The 18,600-nt window shown below is 48.5% G+C and overlaps 1 protein-coding gene across 1 annotated transcript in view; it reads left to right on the forward strand.

The window, feature by feature from the left end:
• LOC141069483 (epithelial sodium channel subunit alpha-like) overlaps positions 1–18,391 on the forward strand; it is an 80,865-nt gene extending 62,474 nt beyond the window's left edge. The window contains exon 10 of the mRNA XM_073560792.1: positions 18,071–18,391. Coding sequence (XP_073416893.1) covers positions 18,071–18,391 — 321 coding nt within the window. The remainder of the gene's footprint in view (positions 1–18,070) is intronic.
• Positions 18,392–18,600: the final 209 nt, after the last annotated feature.

Raw genomic sequence — 18,600 nt, forward strand, 5'->3', positions numbered from 1 at the left:
TTTCATGTAAGTTTTAATTAATATGTGAGAAATTTTAATAAAAATTACCGGAAAGTAACAACTATATGCCTAATGCTCAATTGCATGCCCAGATCACACAACTCAAGGTGCATTTACTTTATTACAACCATTTTAGAGGTAAAGTGCAAAAAGTTAGGTCTCTTGCATGCTAAGGAAGTGTGGTCTGTGGTAACCTATCTATTGTGATGACACTTATCTCCTCCACCCATAGTGATGACACCAATTATGAAATTTGATAAAGGTTTACTATTTTTTAAATATCTGGCATTTCCTTAATTTTTGCCTATTTTGTCTGAAATAGTTTGCAGTTGTTCAAAGGGATATGCCACAAGTACTGTGCATAAAATTATGCACATCATATATAACTGCGATGTAACTATATAAGTGGTTATAGTATATGTGCATTTCTATTGGTGTACGTAAACAGTTATTCCAAAACAAACATGTTGTCTCCTATACATCGTGTAGGAGGGAGAGTCCCTGCTGTGTAACTGGACCTGAGCCAAGGAGACTGTCACCAAGGTTCCTAGGGAGACTGTTTCCCGGGGACATAATTAGAGGACGGACCGGAGACAGTTCTAGAAGGAGTGGGGGCAGAGCAGATATAAAAGGAGCTGAGAACACCAGCAGGGGGCACTCGACAGAACAGGAGAGAAGGAGCAGGAAGCCTAGGTGGCGCCAGAGTGCCAGAGCCAGAAGGAGTGAGCAATGACCAGAGAGACTGGAAGGGGACTCACCATGGTCAGGGAGGAGACAGCACCAAGCAGCCCAGCCGAGGGACGCCGACCAAACGACCGGACTCCCGCTCCCGTCACTCCAGCCCACAGTCGCGGAGTGTCCACTGCCACCCGCGGCTGCCACTACCCGATTCCAGCCCAGGTCACGGCCTGTCCGCTGCCGCCCACGGCCGCCACTGCATGACTTCAGCCCGCAGTCGCGGTCTGTCCGCTGCCGCTACTGCCTGTCTCCAGCTCGCGGCCGCGGCCTGTCCGCTGCCACCCGCAGCCGCCGCTGCCTGACTTCAGCCTGCGGCTGTGGCCTGCCTGCCATCACCCGTGGCCGCTGCTGCCCAGCCCCAGCCCGCGGCTGCGGCCTATACGTCCAGGGCCCCGGCCACCTCCATCCTGCCTCTGCTAGTACAGAGTACACAGTACAGAGCTCAGCTTTCACTGGCAGTCCCATAGACAATCTATGGAGCAGAGGTTGAGCATGCATACCTCCATTCTATTCAGAATGCGGCTCTGTAGTCCTGTTTCACAGTCCCAGCAGTCAAACCCCATGCAATCATTTCCAAGATAGAAGATAACTTTTTTTCCAATAACACAACATGAGAAATAGAGACCTCTAAGTACATTTACAATGTATTCCACCATTAGACCTTGGAAATCAAGGTCCGAGTCTAGAGGAAGAGTGGAGAGACAGACAATCCAAGCTGCTTGAGGTCCAGTGTGAAGTTTCCACAATCAACGATGGTTTGGGGAGCTATGTCATCTGCTGGTGTAGGTCCACTGTGTTTTATCAAGACCAAAGTCAGTGCAGCCGTCTACCAGGAAATTTTAGAGCACTTCATGCTTCCCTCTGCTGACAAGCTTTTTGGAGATGGAAATTTCATTCTCCAGCAGGAATTGGCACCTGTCCACACTGCCCAAAGTACCAATATCTGGTTTAAAAACAACAGTATCACTGTGCTTGATTGGCCAGCAAAGTCGCCTGATCTTAACTCTATGGGGTATTGTCAAGAGGAAGATGAGAGACACCAGACCCAACAATGCAGATGAGCTGAAGGCTGCTATCAAAGCAACCTGGGCTTCCATAACACCGTAGCAGTGCCACAGGCTGATCTCCTCTATGCCACGCTGCATTGATGCAGTAATTGATGCAAAAGGAGCCTGTTGTGAACACTTTTGACCTGGCTTCTGAGTTAGGGCTCCCTCTGGTGGTTGCTGGTGGTAATGGAGCTGGTCTGGCTGACAGAAGTCAATCACCTGAGGAGGATGATTGGAGGTCAGGTGTTACAGACTGGAGTGGTTTAAGTGAGCAACCTTCCCTCAGTTGTTGCCGGTGATTTGGTTTTCTTCCTGAGCATTTAGGAAGTCTGCTTGCCTCCTGCTTTGTCCTGCATCTTTCAGATAAGTTATTTGTAGTGTTGAGCGATACCTTCCGATATCGTGAAATATCTGATCAGATTGGATCAGACCGATACCCAAAAAGTATCGGATATCGCCGATTCCAATACCGGAAACCAATGCAACTCAATGGGACAGAAATATCGGAATTAAAATAAACCCTTTCTTTCCTTGTAGGTTAATTCTACATGAAGAAAAACAACTAATAATAATGTAGAATGTATTGGGGGAGGTGGAGGAGACATTAAAGGCATAGAGGTTTAGCCCAATCAAATGGAATAGCAGGAATAATTTTTTTTTTAAGACGTTCGGAGTTACAAAGATATTGACTATGTTAACCTTTTTTATATTTTGTCAGATATGTATGTTTCACTACTTCCATGCTCTTCACCTTCTTTTTTACTTCTCCCACACTTTCTCTTTCATGATCCTCAGCAGCAGCAGCATCTTTTTCATCAACTTCTTCTTCACCTTATTCATCTTCTTCTTCACCTTCTTCCTATTATTCTTTTTTTTTTACATTCTTCATATTCTTCTTATTCAACTATTCTTCTTCTTCATAATCTACTTCTTCATCTTCTTCCTATTCTTCTTCTTCATCATATTCTTATTTGTGACAGGAATTCCTGTAGTTGTTATCTATAAAAGTTTGAAGATTACACCAGCCGTTCTGCCTGTCACAAAAGATTTACAACAGGATTTGTCCGCGTTCAGTTTGGCCTGCAGCAGCAGGCATTTTCCAGGGGCACCACGAGGAGGAACGGACTCACCCCCATACACTGCTTAGTCTTCTTCTGCTTATAATTTAGATAATATCTTTTGCTCTGATTTTTAGTCTTATGCTTAATGTTCTTCTGCTTTTTGTTCTTCTGCTTTTTGTTCTTCTGCTTCTTGGTCTTCTGTCTCTTGTTGTTCTTTATCTTGGTGTTGTCTTCATGTTCTTTGTCCTCTTGGTCATCTTCTTCAAGGTCATCTTTTTGGTCTTCTTTGGGGTGGTCTTCAAGGTCGTCGTCAGGGAGATCCAGAGTGATTACCAAAAACCATTTCAAAAAGTTTGAAATTGGAAATGTAGCTGAAGGTACAAGAAGGCTGAGGAACTGCCGAGAACCAGCTGACGGTACTGGAACCCGGATGGGTAAAAGAAGGAACAAGAGCCAATGGCACTACCAAGGACCAGCTGACGGTACTGGAACCCGGTTACTAAGCAGAAGGTACCTGTGCTAGAAAGCAGTACCAAGGACCAGCAGACGTTGCTGAAACTCGGATACCGAGATGGAGGCACCTAAGCCAAAGGCACTGCCGAGAACCAGCTGACGGTGCTGGAACCCGGAGGGGCAGCAGAAGGAACAGGAGGCAATGAAACTACCGAGGATCAGCTGACAGTGCTAGAACCTGGAGGGGTAGCAGATGGAACAAGAGCCAATGGCACTACCGAGGACCAGCTGACGTTGCTGGAACCTGGTTACTAAGCAGGAGGTACATGTGCTAGAAAGCACTACCAAGGACCAGCAGACGTTGCTGGAACTCGGATACCGAGATGGAGGCACCTAAGCCAAAGGCACTGCCAAGAACCCGCTGACGGTGCTGGAACCCGGAGGGGTAGCAGAAGGTACCCATGAAAAACAAAGTTGCAAGGCCGCGACCCGACCACAGTTACCGAAACCCACAGTCCTACAGGGGGTGCTTGTCCTATTGGCACTACGGAACCAGCCTTTATTGCCAGAACCCACAGCCCACATAGGAAGCACCTAAACTGCAGGCACCATAGAGTCGGCTAACCCGACCGCAACTCGACAGGACAATGTATTGGTGCCAAAGTGACGTTGACACTTCCCTGAAACAGCTGACGGTGCTGCCCCGGGTTGGAGGGGCAGCAGAAGGAACAAGAGCCAATGGCACTACCGAGGACCAGCTGACGGTACTGGAACCCGGTGACTAAGCAGGAGGTACCTGTGCTAGAAAGCACTACCAAGGACCAGCAGACGTTGCTGGAACTCAGATACCGAGATGGAGGCACCTAAGCCAAAGGCACTGCCGAGAACCAGCTGACGGTGCTGGAACCCGGAGGGGCAGCAGAAGGAACAAGAGGCAATGGAACTACTGAGGACCAGCTGATGGTGCTGGAACCCGGATGGGTAGCAGACGGAACAAGAGCCAATGGCACTAGCGAGGACCAGCTGACGTTACTGGAACCTGGTTACTAAGCAGGAGGTACCAGTGCTAGAAAGCACTACCAAGGACCAGGAGACGTTGCTGGAACTCGGATACCGAGATGGAGGCACCTAAGCTAAAGGCACTGCCGAGAACCAGCTGACGGTGCTGGAACCCGGAGGGGCAGCAGAAGGTACCCATGAAAAGCAACGTTGCAAGGCCGCGAGCCGGCCGCAGTTACCAAAACCAACAGTCCTACAGGGGGTGCTTGTCCTATTGGCACTACGAAACCAGCCTTTATTGCCAGAACCCGCAGCCCACATAGGAAGCACCTAAACTGCAGGCACCATAGAGTCGGCTAACCCGACCGCAACACGACAGGACAATGTATTGGTGCCAAAGTGACGTTGACACTTCCCTGAAACAGCTGACGGTGCTGGAACCCGGAGGGGCAGCAGAAGGAACAAGAGCCAATGGCACTACAGAGGACCAGCTGACGGTGCTGGAACACAGTTACTAAGGAGGAGGTACCTGTGCTAGAAAGTACTACCAAGGACTAGCAGACGTTGCTGGAACTCGGATACCGAGAAGGAGGCACCTAAGCCAAAGGCACTGCCAAGAAACAGCTGACGGTACTGGAACCCGGATGGGTAGCAGAAGCTACAAGAGCCAATGGAACTATCGAGGACCAGCTGACGGTGCTGGAACCCGGAGGGGCAGCAGAAGGAACAAGAGCCAATGGCACTACCGAGGACCAGCTGATGGTACTGGAACCCGGATACTAAGCAGGAGGTACCTGTGCCAGAAAGCACTACCAAGGACCAGCAGACGTTGCTGGAACTCGGATAACGAGAAGGAGGCACCTAAGCCAAAGGCACTGCCGAGAACCAGCTGACGGTACTGGAACCTGGATGAGTAGCAGAAGGTACCCATGAAAAACAAAGTTGCAAGGCCACGAGCCAGCTGCAGTTACCGAAACCCACAGTCCTACAGGGGGTGCTTGTCCTATTGGCACTACGGAACCAGCCTTGAGTGCCAGAACCCGCAGCCCACATAGGAAGCACCTAAACTGCAGGCACCATAGAGTCGGCTAACCCGACCGCAACACGACAGGACAATGTATTGGTGCCAAAGTGACGTTGACACTTCCCTGAAACAGCTGACGGTGCTGGAACCCGGAGGGGCAGCAGAAGGAACAAGAGCCAATGGCACTACCGAGGACCAGCTGACTGTACTGGAACCCAGTTACTAAGCAGGAGGTACCTGTGCTAGAAAGCACTACCAAGAACTAGCAGACGTTGCTGGAACTCGGATACCGAGATGGAGGCACCTAAGCCAAAGGCACTGCCGAGAACCAGCTGACGGTGCTGGAACCCGGAGGGGCAGCAGAAGGAACAGGAGGCAATGAAACTACCGAGGATCAGCTGACAGTGCTAGAACCTGGAGGGGTAGCAGATGGAACAAGAGCCAATGGTACTACCGAGGACCAGCTGACGTTACTGGAACCTGGTTACTAAGCAGGAGGTACATGTGCTAGAAAGCACTACCAAGGACCAGCAGACGTTGCTGGAACTCGGATACCGAGATGGAGGCACCTAAGCCAAAGGCACTGCCGAGAACCCGCTGACGGTGCTGGAACCCGGAGGGGTAGCAGAAGGTACCCATGAAAAACAAAGTTGCAAGGCCGCGAGCCGGCCACAGTTACCGAAACCCACAGTCCTACAGGGGGTGCTTGTCCTATTGGCACTACGGAACCAGCCTTTATTGCCAGAACCCACAGCCCACATAGGAAGCACCTAAACTGCAGGCACCATAGAGTCGGCTAACCCGACCGCAACTCGACAGGACAATGTATTGGTGCTAAAGTGACGTTGACACTTCCCTGAAACAGCTGACTGTGCTGGAACCCGGAGGGGCAGCAGAAGGAACAAGAGCCAATGGCACTACCGAGGACCAGCTGACGGTACTGGAACCCGGTGACTAAGCAGGAGGTACCTGTGCTAGAAAGCACTACCAAGGACTAGCAGACGTTGCTGGAACTCAGATACCGAGATGGAGGCACCTAAGCCAAAGGCACTGCCGAGAACCAGCTGACGGTGCTGGAACCCGGAGGGGCAGCAGAAGGAACAAGAGGCAATGGAACTACCGAGGACCAGCTGACGGTGCTGGAACCCGGATGGTAGCAGAAGGAACAAGAGCCAATGGCACTACCGAGGACCAGCTGACGTTACTGGAACCTGGTTACTAAGGAGGAGGTACCTGTGCTAGAAAGCACTACCAAGGACCAGCAGACGTTGCTGGAACTCGGATACCGAGATGGAGGCACCTAAGCTAAAGGCACTGCCGAGAACCAGCTGACGGTGGTGGAACCCGGAGGGGCAGCAGAAGGTACCCATGAAAAGCAAAGTTGCAAGGCCGCGAGCCGGCCGCAGTTACCGAAACCAACAGTCCTACAGGGGGTGCTTGTCCTATTGGCACTATGAAACCAGCCTTTATTGCCAGAACCCGCAGCCCACATAGGAAGCACATAAACTGCAGGCACCATAGAGTCGGCTAACCCGACCGCAACTCGACAGGACAATGTATTGGTGCCAAAGTGACGTTGACACTTCCCTGAAACAGCTGACGGTGCTGGAACCCGGAGAGGCAGCAGAAGGAAGAAGAGCCAATGGCACTATCGAGGACCAGCTGATGGTACTGGAACCCGGATGGGTAGCAGAAGCTGCAAGAGCTAATGGAACTACAGAGGACCAGCTGACGGTGCTGGAACCCGGAGGGGCAGCAGAAGGAACAAGAGCCAATGGCACTACCGAGGACCAGCTGACGGTACTGGAACTCGGTGACTAGGCAGGAGGTACCTGTGCTAGAAAGCACTACCAAGGACTAGCAGACATCGCTGGAACTCGGATACCGAGAAGGAGGCACCTAAGCCAAAGGCACTGCCGAGAACCAGCTGACGGTACTGGAATCCAGATGGGTAGCAGATGGTACCCATGAAAAACAAAGTTGCAAGGCCGCGAGCCGGCCGCAGTTACCGAAACCCACAGTCCTACTGGGGGTGCTTGTCTTATTGGCACTACGGAACCAGCCTTTATTGCCAGATCCCGCAGCCCACATAGGAAGCACCTAAACTGCAGGCACCATAGAGTCGGCTAACCCGACCGCAACACGACACGACAACGTATTGGTGCCAAAGTGACATTGACACTACCCGGAAACAGCTGGCGTGCTGGAACCAAGCTGGGTAGGAGGGAGTACCTGTGCCAAAGACACTTCTGAGCTGCAACTGGCGGTGTTGGAGCCCAGGGATTACAGGAGAAACAGAGTGTAGCCAGAGGCCTAATTGGAGCAAGTTTAAAGTTTGGAGTAGTGTGAATGTGGACAGAGCAGGCGAAATTGCCGGACACACAGCAGGGGATCAGCTGATGTTACTGAACCCCACTAACACTGGAGCATGTGTTTTTCTCTGTGCAGATGACACTTCTGAGCAACAACTGGCAGTGTTGGAGCCCAGGGTCAATCATGGAGTAGGCTGAGGCCTAATTGGAGCAAGTTTAAAATCAGTTGTAGTGTGAATGTGGAGGGAGCAGGAGATATTGCTGGACACACAGCAGGGGAGCAGCTGGCGTTACTGAACCCCACTAACACAGGAGCTAGTGTTTTTCTCTGTGCAGATGGCACTTCTAAGCAACAACTGGCGGTGTTGGAGCACAGGGTCAATCATGGAGTAGGCTAAGGCCTAATTGGAGCAAGTTTAAAATCAGTTGTAGTGTGATTGTGGAGCGAGCAGGAGATATTGCCAGACACAAAGCAGGGGAGCAGCTGGCGTTACTGAACCCCACTAACACAGGAGCTAGTGTTTTTCTCTGTGCAGACGGCACTTCTGAGCAACAACTGGCGGTGTTGGAGCACAGGGTCAATCATGGAGTAGGCTAAGGCCTAATTGGAGCAAGTTTAAAATCAGTTGTAGTGTGAATGTGGAGGGAGCAGGAGATATTGCCGGATACACAGCAGGGGAGCAGCTGGCATTACTGAACCCCACTAACACAGGAGCTAGTGTTTTTCTCTGTGCTGACGGCACTTCTGAGCAACAACTGGTGGTGTTGGAGCACAGGGTCAATCATGGAGTAGGCTAAGGCCTAATTGGAGCAAGTTTAAAATCAGTTGTAGTGTGAATGTGGAGGAAGCAGGAGATATTGCCAGACACACAGCAGGGGAGCAGCTGGCGTTACTGAACCCCACTAACACAGGAGCTAGTGTTTTTCTCTGTGCAGATGACACTTCTGAGCAACAACTGGTGGTGTTGGAGCACAGGGTCAATCATGGAGTAGGCTAAGGCCTAATTGGAGCAAGTTTAAAATCAGTTGTAGTGTGAATGTGGAGGGAGCAGGAGATATTGCCAGACACACAGCAGGGGAGCAGCTGGCATTACTGAACCCCACTAACACAGGAGCTAGTGTTTTTCTCTGTGCTGACGGCACTTCTGAGCAACAACTGGCGGTGTTGGAGCACAGGGTCAATCATGGAGTAGGCTAAGGCCTAATTGGAGCAAGTTTAAAATCAGTTGTAGTGTGAATGTGGAGGGAGCAGGAGATATTGCCGGATACACAGCAGGGGAGCAGCTGGCATTACTGAACCCCACTAACACAGAAGCTAGTGTTTTTCTCTGTGCTGACGGCACTTCTGAGCAACAACTGGTGGTGTTGGAGCACAGGGTCAATCATGGAGTAGGCTAAGGCCTAATTGGAGCAAGTTTAAAATCAGTTGTAGTGTGAATGTGGAGGAAGCAGGGGATATTGCCAGACACACAGCAGGGGAGCAGCTGGCGTTACTGAACCCCACTAACACAGGAGCTAGTGTTTTTCTCTGTGCTGATGATACTTCTGAGCAACAACTGGTGGTGTTGGAGCACAGGGTCAATCATGGAGTAGGCTAAGGCCTAATTGGAGCAAGTTTAAAATCAGTTGTAGTGTGAATGTGGAGGGAGCAGGAGATATTGCCGGACACACAGCAGGGGAGCAGCTGGCGTTACTGAACCCCACTAACACAGGAGCTTGTGTTTTTCTCTGTGCAGACGGCACTTCTGAGCAACAACTGGCGGTGTTGGAGCCCAGGGATTACAGTTCAGGTGGTAGAAACATGAACACAACAGGAGACCTGGATACTGTTGCCAACCAATTATTTATTCTGGAAGAGGACTGGCAAATTCCGGCGAGATCCAGGCCTTGTTCATTTCCAGAAAAGTAAGCCGGTCAACGTTATCGGAGGATAGTCGCGTGCGACGGTCTGTTAGTACAACACCTGTGGCACTAAAGAAGCGTTCCGATAATACACTTGCAGCAGGGCAAGCCAGCACCTCCAATGCATACTGGCTAAGCTCTGGCCATGTATCCAGCTTAGAGACCCAAAACTTGTAGGGGGAAGAGCCATCTGGGAGTACACTGAGAGGGCAAGACATGTAGTCTGTCACCATCTGACGGAAACGTTGCCGTCTGTGATGGTGTAGACATTTGTGGCGGGCACACAAAACTTTGCCACATTTGGGCCATACTGGTCTTTCCTTGTGCTGAGGTGCTGCCTCTGCTCCCTCTTTGTGCAGAGCTTCCTCCACTGCCTCGACGCACAGAGCTGCTTTGTAAAGCACTAGCAGCACTGCTCTCGGGTGGAATGGAGAACATGATGGAATGCACCAGTGTCTCTTGGTACACCCGCATTTTACGCTTCCGGTTCAACGGTGTTATGAGGCTTAGTAAGTTGTCCCGGTAGCGAGGATCTAGGAGGGTGTACACCCAATAATCAGCCGTGTTGAGAATGTGAGCGATGCAGCGGTCGTTTCTCAGGCACTGCAGCATGAAATCAACCATGTGCTGCAGACTCCCAACTGACCAAGAAACGCTGTCACCTGCTTGAGGCGTCATCTCTGCCTACACTGCATCGCCCCTCCCTCGCTCTACATACTGACTACTAGAGCATCGTGTACCTCCCTCCTCTGGAGAGATGTCTTCCTCCTCCATTGACTCCTCCTCATCCTCGTCACAAAGTGTCCCCTGCCTAGGCTTTTGTGAGGAACCACGTTGCGCAGACTGTCCAGAAGCAGATGGCATTTGTGACTCCTCATCCTCCACCTCTTCCAGAACCTCCTCCCTTAGTGCTTGCAGTGTTTTTTGAAGCATGCAGATAAGGAGGATAGTCATGCTGACTAGTGCATCATCTGCACTCGCCATCCGCATTGAATCATCGAAGGCACACAAAACGTGGCAGATGTCTTTCATAGAGGCCCACTCAGTGGTGGTCAACTGTGACCGGCGCGCAGTGCGACTTGTTTGTGCCTGATGCAGCTGGTACTCCATTACTGCTGCCTGCTGCTTACACAACCGCTCCAACATATGTAACATTGATTTCCATCTGGTGGGTAGGTCACATATGATGAGATGTTCCGGAAGGCAGAATGGGCGCTGCAGAGCTGGAATGCGCGATCTTGCCATGCTGGAACGCCGCAAGTGAGCGCACTCTATGCGGACCATGTGCAGCAGTGCATCAAGATCCGGATAGTCCCTCAGAAAGCTCTGCACGACCAAGTTGAGCACATGTGCCAGACATGGGATGTGAGTGAGGATGCCTAGGCCCAGAGCTGCCACCAGATTTCGGCCATCGTCTCACACTACCAAGCCTGGCTGGAGATTCACTGGCACAAACCACACGTCGCTCTCCTGCTTGATGGCATTCCAGAGCTCCTGCGCTGTGTGGCTTAGATTCCCCAAAGAAATTAATTTCAGTATGGCCTGTTGACGTTTGGCCACGGCTGTACTCATATCGGTCGTAACAGGTAAGCGTTCACGGATCCGTGTGGAGGTAGACCGTGACGGCTCCTGCAGCACTGATTCTGAGGAACTGGAGTATGAGGAGGAGTCAATGTGTACAGACTGGATTCCTGCAATCCTTGGAGTTGGCAGAACACGTACAGCGCCACTCTCAAGATCTGTACCCGGCTCCACAACATTGACCCAATGGGCAGTGAGGGAAAGGTATCGTCACTGTCCATGGTTACTGGTCCACGCATCGGTGGTCAGGTGGACCTTGCTACTGACGGCGTTTAGTAGCGCATGTTTAATTTTTCTCTCCACATGCTTTTGCAGGGCAGGGATGGCTCGCCTGCTGAAATAAAAGCGGCTGGGCACGGTTCATTGTGGGACTGCCAATGCCATGACGTTACGGAAGGTGTCAGTCTCCACCAGCCTGAATGAGAGCATTTCAAGGGCCAGTAGTTTTGCAATGCCAGCATTCAGAGCCTGTGCTCGGGGATGGTCTGTCGAGTATGGCTGCCTTTTCTCCCATGCTTTTGCTACTGTTGGCTGTAGAGTGGCCTGGGAGTGTGAGGATGACATGAAACGTGGTGCTGTGGGTGGAATGTCACTGGGTCTCTGGACAACAGTGCCAGAGGTTCTTCCATGGCGATCCTGTGAGGAAGCCGAACCAGCTGTGTGTGAGCTGGAGGAAGAGGCTACAACACGAGCTGAAGAGGTGGTAGGTGGTGCTGTAGGTTGGCCTACGTCTTCAGTGTGTCTTTGTAACTCCACCACGTGCTTGGTCCGCTGTTGTGAACTCATTTTCTGGTTTACCTCTGGCTTCTGGTGAGGGTGGTGGAGCTGGCTGTGTTGACAGAGGAGTTGTGAGTTCTCCATCCGGGCTCCCTCTAGTGGTGGCATTAGGTAATGAAGCTGATCTAAATGGCAGAGACCTGCCACCTGAGGAGGAGGACTGTGAGTGGACATCAGGAGTCTCTGACTGGATTTAAGACAGCCTACTCCCTAATTTTGTGCTGGTGACTTTTTCCTACCCTGAGGTTCTGGTTTTCAGTTCTGTTCCTGCCTTCTCAAGCTAAGTGTGCTCTGCTATGTTTTCACATGAGATTTGGTCTGGTTTACTCAGTTTTTGTGGTCAGCCAGCCCCTGCTGGCGCTGTGCTGAATTTCCATTCTTATATCTCTGTTTATGCCAGTTTGCTTTTTGTCCCTGATCAGATTGGTCTCTTTTTGCTCTGTCTTCAGAATATACCAGAGTGCTGATATAGGGAATTGAAGTCTAGCGACTTCAGGGTTTTTGTTATCAGAAAGTGTTGGACATTTTTTGGCAGGGTTTTGTGCGTGATTGCAGACAGCATCTTTCCTTTCCTGTCCTTTCTAGTTAGTGTGGGCCCCATCGTTTGCTCAGCCTATTTTTCTATCAGTGTTTGTGTTTTCATCTTGTCTCACCGACAATACATGTTTGTGGGCTGTCTATTGCTTTGGGGTCTGCTCTGGGGCAGTTTAGATTTCCCCTTTTCTTGCTTTAGGCTTATTTAGTTCTCCGGCTGTGACAAGGCGTCTAGGATCATCGTAGGTACGCTCCACGGCTACTGCTTGTTGTGTAGATAGGATCAGGGGTCTGCAATCCGCTTAGTTACCAACCTCTCTGGCATTCTGTGGCTTAGCTTGTTTTTGTTTTTCCTCCTCGGTGACTCATTCATAACAGTCCGCACATGTTTCCACATATTTGTGGTATTGAGGTTGCTGACACTTTTCCCTCTTTTGACTTTCTGATTACACAGCTTGCATTTGACAAAGCAAATGTCATCTGCAACTGTGTCAAAAAAGGACCACGCACTGCAAGTGCTGGGAGCGCCCGTTTTGGGTTTTGGAAGAGGAATGCTCCTAATGGATGCCGAAGTGGAGGATAGAGGCAACCAAGTCTGACCCCTCCCTCTCCCTCCTGTTTTGGCCATTCGGGGAATCTCTTCCTCAGAGCTACTCCCACCACCTTCCTGTTCCTCACGCCATGATGGGTCAAGGACCTCATCATCTACACTCCCCTCTTCAAACACCTGCTTCTCCTGGGTAGTCTCGCCAGCACAGTACGCACCAGAAAGTGGCACCTGAGTCTCATCATCTGATGCGTACTGAGGTGTGCTGACCATAGGCACTGGCCCACCCGCCTCTTCAGATTCAGAGGGACAAAGCAGTTGCGCATCACTGCATACTCTCTCTTCTTCACATTCTAGAATGTTGCTTGGCTGGCCCCCTGTTTCCAAGCCAAGAGATTCAGAGAACAGAAGTAGAGATGGCTCCTGTCCAGGGCTCTCTGACTGCCTGGGCAGTTTGGCAGGTGGTGAAGAGACAGATGGTTGCTCTTCAGTGCTCTGGCCCTGAGAGGATGTGGAAGTAATTGAAGTCGATGCGTTAGCTGCCATACATCCGACAACGGCTTCAATTTGTTCATCCCGCAGCAGTGGGGTACGGCGAGGTCCTACAAAGCTGCTCATAAAGGTTCCCTGGTCAAACTGTGGGATGCTGAGCCACTGGTGCCCGCAGCAGGCACAGAATCCCCACGTCCTCTCCCTGCTGAAACTCCACGCCCACGACCACGTGTGCCTTACTCCCTGCCTTCTTCATCTTGGTAGACTTATAAAGATAGGCAGAAAAGTACAAAGGGGGGGCTTAGTGTGCTTATTCCTGAACAGCTCTTAACAGGTATAAGAAACACTAATTTTATAAAGTGTGTGGACTACACTTTAATATGAGCAAATGTGGCCTACACAACTGTCAAGTGGAGTGTTTGGTGAACTTTATTTACGTGTTTTTTTTAAAAAAACAAAAAGGATGTGACCAAAGATAGTATCACAAACTTTTTGGAGCTATTACAATGCAGGAAGGTAACCTACAATGCAATAGATGAGGCTCAAAAAAATAGGCTAATACTAATCAGGCTGGGGCTGCAGGGCACAAGCCAGAAAAAAGGCTCCTCTATCTATTCCTATGTAGTGTTTGCATCCAGTCTAGCTGGATACAGATGGAAACACACTAATAGGAGAAATTCAGGAAAAATAAGCAGCACTACAGCAAAAAAGAACAATGTATGAGGCAGTGACGCATGCTGAACGGAATACAACCAGAGGTGGCTGCAGAACACACTACAGCGTGAGCTGCACTCACACACAGAGACCTCACAGACAGCCGTGAACAGTGCAGAGAACTGTGCACTAGCACTGAAAGGCTGCAGAAAGGCTCCGCTGTTTACTCCTATATAGTGTTTGCAACCAATGTACATGGATACGGATGGATGCACACTAATAGGAGAATTAATGAAAAATGAGCAGCAATAAAACAAAAATAAATATTTATGAGACAGTGATGCACACTGAGCGGCCTACAACCAGAGGTGGCTGCAGGACACACTACAGCATGAGCTGCACTCACACAGACCTTGCAGACAGCTGTGAACAGCGCTGCAAGGCAAAAGGAAGCTTCTCACGGGGGTTGCTAAACTAGCCTGGGTAAAGCACAATCTAGCAAATCAATATTTCTAACTGTCCCTCAGAGTCACAAGAGCAACGTCCTGTCCCTAACTGAATTCACAGCAGAGTGAACCCAAAATGGCGGCGGCAGATTTTATAGCGCATCATGACATCATTTCAGCAGCCAATCACAGCCATGCCATTAGTTAACATGCCTACATGCCTAACAGGATGTGCCCACACTTCTTAGGATTCCTCATTGGCTGAATCAAATCAAACTGGCTCATAGCATTATGGAAACTTCCGATTCTGGTATTCGATATGCAAAAAGTATCGGAACTCAGTATCGGAATTCCGATACCGCGAATATCGGCTGATACCCGATATTTGCGGTATCGGAATGCTCGACACTAGTTATTTGTCTGCTTGAATCTTTTTGCATTTGATCAATTTTTTGCTTTCCTTTGATTTCTGCTTTGCTGGTGTGAATTCAGCCTTGTTCCCTGCAGGGACCTGTGCTGGACTCTGTTCCATATGCCACAGCTCATGTCAGTCTTTTCAGTATTTCTAATCCCCTGTTATATCAATATCTTTTGTTTTGCGTCCAGTTTACACCAGAGTTCTAATTTAGTGGGGGGAGGTCGTGTGGCCTCAGTATTTTTGCGTATCAGACGTGTTGGATTTTTTCTTAGGGTTTTTTGCGTGATTGCAGACAGGATCCTTTCCTGTCCTGTTCTATCTAGACAGTTTTGGCCCCATCATTTGCTTACTCTATTTTCTGCTTGTGTTTTGTGCCTCATCTTGTCTCACCGGCAATATATGTTCGGGGGGATATCTTTTCCTTTGGGGTTCTACTTCGGGGCAGTTTAGCTTTCCTTTTTCTCTGTAGAACTGTAGATTCTAGGGTACTCTAAAGAAGAAAAAATCCAACACATCTGATATGCAAAAATACTGAGGCCACACGACCTCTCCCCCACTAAATCAGAACTCTGGTGTAAACTGGATGAAAAACAAAAGATACTGATATAACAGGGGATTAGAAATACTGAAAAGACTGATATAAGCTGTGGCATATGGAACAGAGTCCAGCACAGGTCCCAGCAGGGAACAAGGCTGAACTCACACCAGCAAAGCAGAAATCAGAGGAAAGCAAAAAATAGATCAAATGCAAAAAGATTCAAGCAGACAAATAACTTATCTGAAAGATGCAGGACAAAGCAGGAGGCAAGCAAACTTCCAAAATGCTCAGGAAGAAAACCAAATCACCGACAACTGAGGGAAGGTTGCTCACTTAAATCTCTCCAGTCTGTAACACCTGACCTCCAAACATCCTCCTCCAGTGATTGACTTCTGTCAGCCAGACCAGCTCCATTACCAACAGCAACCACCAGAGGGAGCCCAAACTCAGAAGCCAGGTCAAAAGTGTTCACAACAGTACCCCCCCTTGAGGAGGGATCACCGAACCCTCACCCAAGCCACCAGACCAATCAGGATGGGTCCGGTGAAAGGCGTGAACCAATCTCTCAGCATGAATGTCAGAAGCTAACACCCAAGAATTATCCTCCTGACCATAACCTTTCCACTTGACCAAGTACTGGAGTCTCCATCTAGCCAGACGAGAATCCAATACCTTCTCTGCTTCATACTCAAGATTACCCTTAACCAATACAGGATCAGGGGGCGCAGCCATGGGCTCCACAAACCTTTTCAACAAAGATTTATGAAAGACGTTGTGAATCTTAAACGTTCCTGGAAGAGCCAAACGGAAAGAAACGGGATTAAGGATTTCCAAAATCTTATAAAGTCCAATGAACCTTGGCTTAAATTTTGGAGACGCAACGTTCATAGGAATATTTTTTGAGGACAACCAAACCATGTCACCCACTTTAAACCGGGGACCAATAGTCCTATGCCGGTTGGATTTTTTCTTAGGGTTTTTTGCGTGATTGCAGACAGTATCTTTTCCTGTCCTGTTCTATCTAGACAGTTTGGGCCCCATCATTTGCTTACTCTATTTTCTGCATGTTTTGTGCCTCATCTTGTCTCACCGGCAATATATGTTCGGGGGCTATCTATTCCTTTGGGGTTCTACTCCGGGGGAATTTAGCTTTCCCTTTTCTCTCTTTAGGCTTAGCTAATTCTTTAGCTGTGCCGAGGCATCTAGGGCATCGTTGGTACGTCCCAGGTTAATTCTAGTTGTGTTGTCAGTTTAGGGGTCTGCAATCCGCTAAGTTACCAACCGCTCTGGTTATCTGGTTGCCTAGTCTATTCCCCTGCTATCCTCCTCGGTTACCTAATCATAACATGAGCCCTAACCAAGCATTGATTGCATTTACTGAACATACATTTCAATAGGCCAACATTTTGGATTTTAAAATTATTTTTCAAGCTGGTGTTATAAAGTATTCTTTATGGCGGTAAGCCATAATTATCAACATTAACAGAAATAATGACTTGAAATAGATTACTCTGTTTGTAATGAATCTATATAACATATAATATATGAGTTTCGTCTTTTGCATTGAAGAACTGAAATAAATTAACTTTTTGATGATATTCTAATTTCGTGAGAAGCACCCGTACCTACAATTAGAAATGTAGAATAGTTTCTTTCCCATTGTGCAGGCTTTGCAGAACCTTAGGTATCTATGGTTATGACTAATAGCAACTAGGCATCGACTAACGATACCTCTGCTCAGAGTGTCTGGGACTCAGTAATAGACAGCTCTATCATTCTATCCTGTGCTGGGGTGTGCTGAGCTGTCAGAGCATTGATTAACAGCTTGGTTGACCTATCTGAGACTGAGAGGTGCAGAGATTTCCACAGGTGCTCCCTGTTCTTAGTAATTGTCCTGCTATTTAGTTGAGCTGTCTGGCCCAGATCACTGCAAGTCAAAAGCTTATACTCTCTGATGTGTTTTCGCCTGATCCTTGTTCTGTAAGTTCTGATCTTCTGTTGCTGACCTTTAGACCATATTCTGACTACCCATTTGTTATTGCCCCTTTGTTTATCCACTATTTCTCTGGTATTCTGACCCTGGAATATGACCTGACTTACGACTTCGTATTTTCTCTTGGTTTACTACGTGTTCTTTTGGTATTGACCTCGGAACGTCTGACTTTGCTGACTCGCGGCCTGTCCCTGGGTTGTGACTAGCATCACACTAGGTAACTGTCACTATATCAGTGGTCATAACCATGGATACCTATGGTCCTGCAACGCCTGCACATGAGGAAAGAGACATAGTTAATGAAAATAACTAAACTACATTTCTAACTGGAGCTATTTGCTAATATTATTATTATTACACCTACTACATATTTTGATATGAACTTGGAGATGAGAATATCCCTTTAAGTAAACATAATAATAGTAGTTTTCTGTCTAATTATATTTACACAACTTTGATAATTAAACTGATTTGATTCTGTCTAAAGCAAAGTAATCTATTATTGTTTTCCAAAGACAATATGTAAAATGTATACTTTATTTCTTATTTCAGCTAGTAGACCTGTTTTCAAGTATCGGAGGACTAGTTGGACTTTGGATTGGGGTCTCAGTTTGCACAGTTGCTGAATTTCTAGAATTGATACTAAATATACTGAAATTTGTCATTATATTCTTCTCACATGGAAAAGAAGACTGTCCCGAGAATCCATACACAATCCCAAACCCTCATCCTGAACCTTTCTCACCAGGGCTTTCTGCAGATTGTAGCTTTCTATGGGACTCTGTGGAAGATGTCTCCGTTTTGCTCAGTAACAATGCTGAAGATGATCAAACCCTATACAACCCATACCAGGTCTACGAAATAGTAAATTAATCCATATACAATGTGTAGGCTTCATAACAGAAACACACAAATAATAAAGGAGACAACTACAGTATCCCCTTGGAAGCTAGCTGTCATTTGGTTTGAAGCCTTCAAAAATGATCGCATTCCTAGTCCCCCAGTAGAGATCTGCAATATCTGAACATGAAAGTTTCCAGATTCTTTTCCATGTAGAAATATCAAATGATCTACAGTATGGT

Source organism: Dendrobates tinctorius, unplaced genomic scaffold (genome assembly GCF_039654945.1).
Source record: "Dendrobates tinctorius isolate UK_male_01 unplaced genomic scaffold, ASM3965494v1 ptg000001l, whole genome shotgun sequence".
In the NCBI taxonomy this organism is placed as follows: Eukaryota; Metazoa; Chordata; class Amphibia; order Anura; family Dendrobatidae; genus Dendrobates; species Dendrobates tinctorius.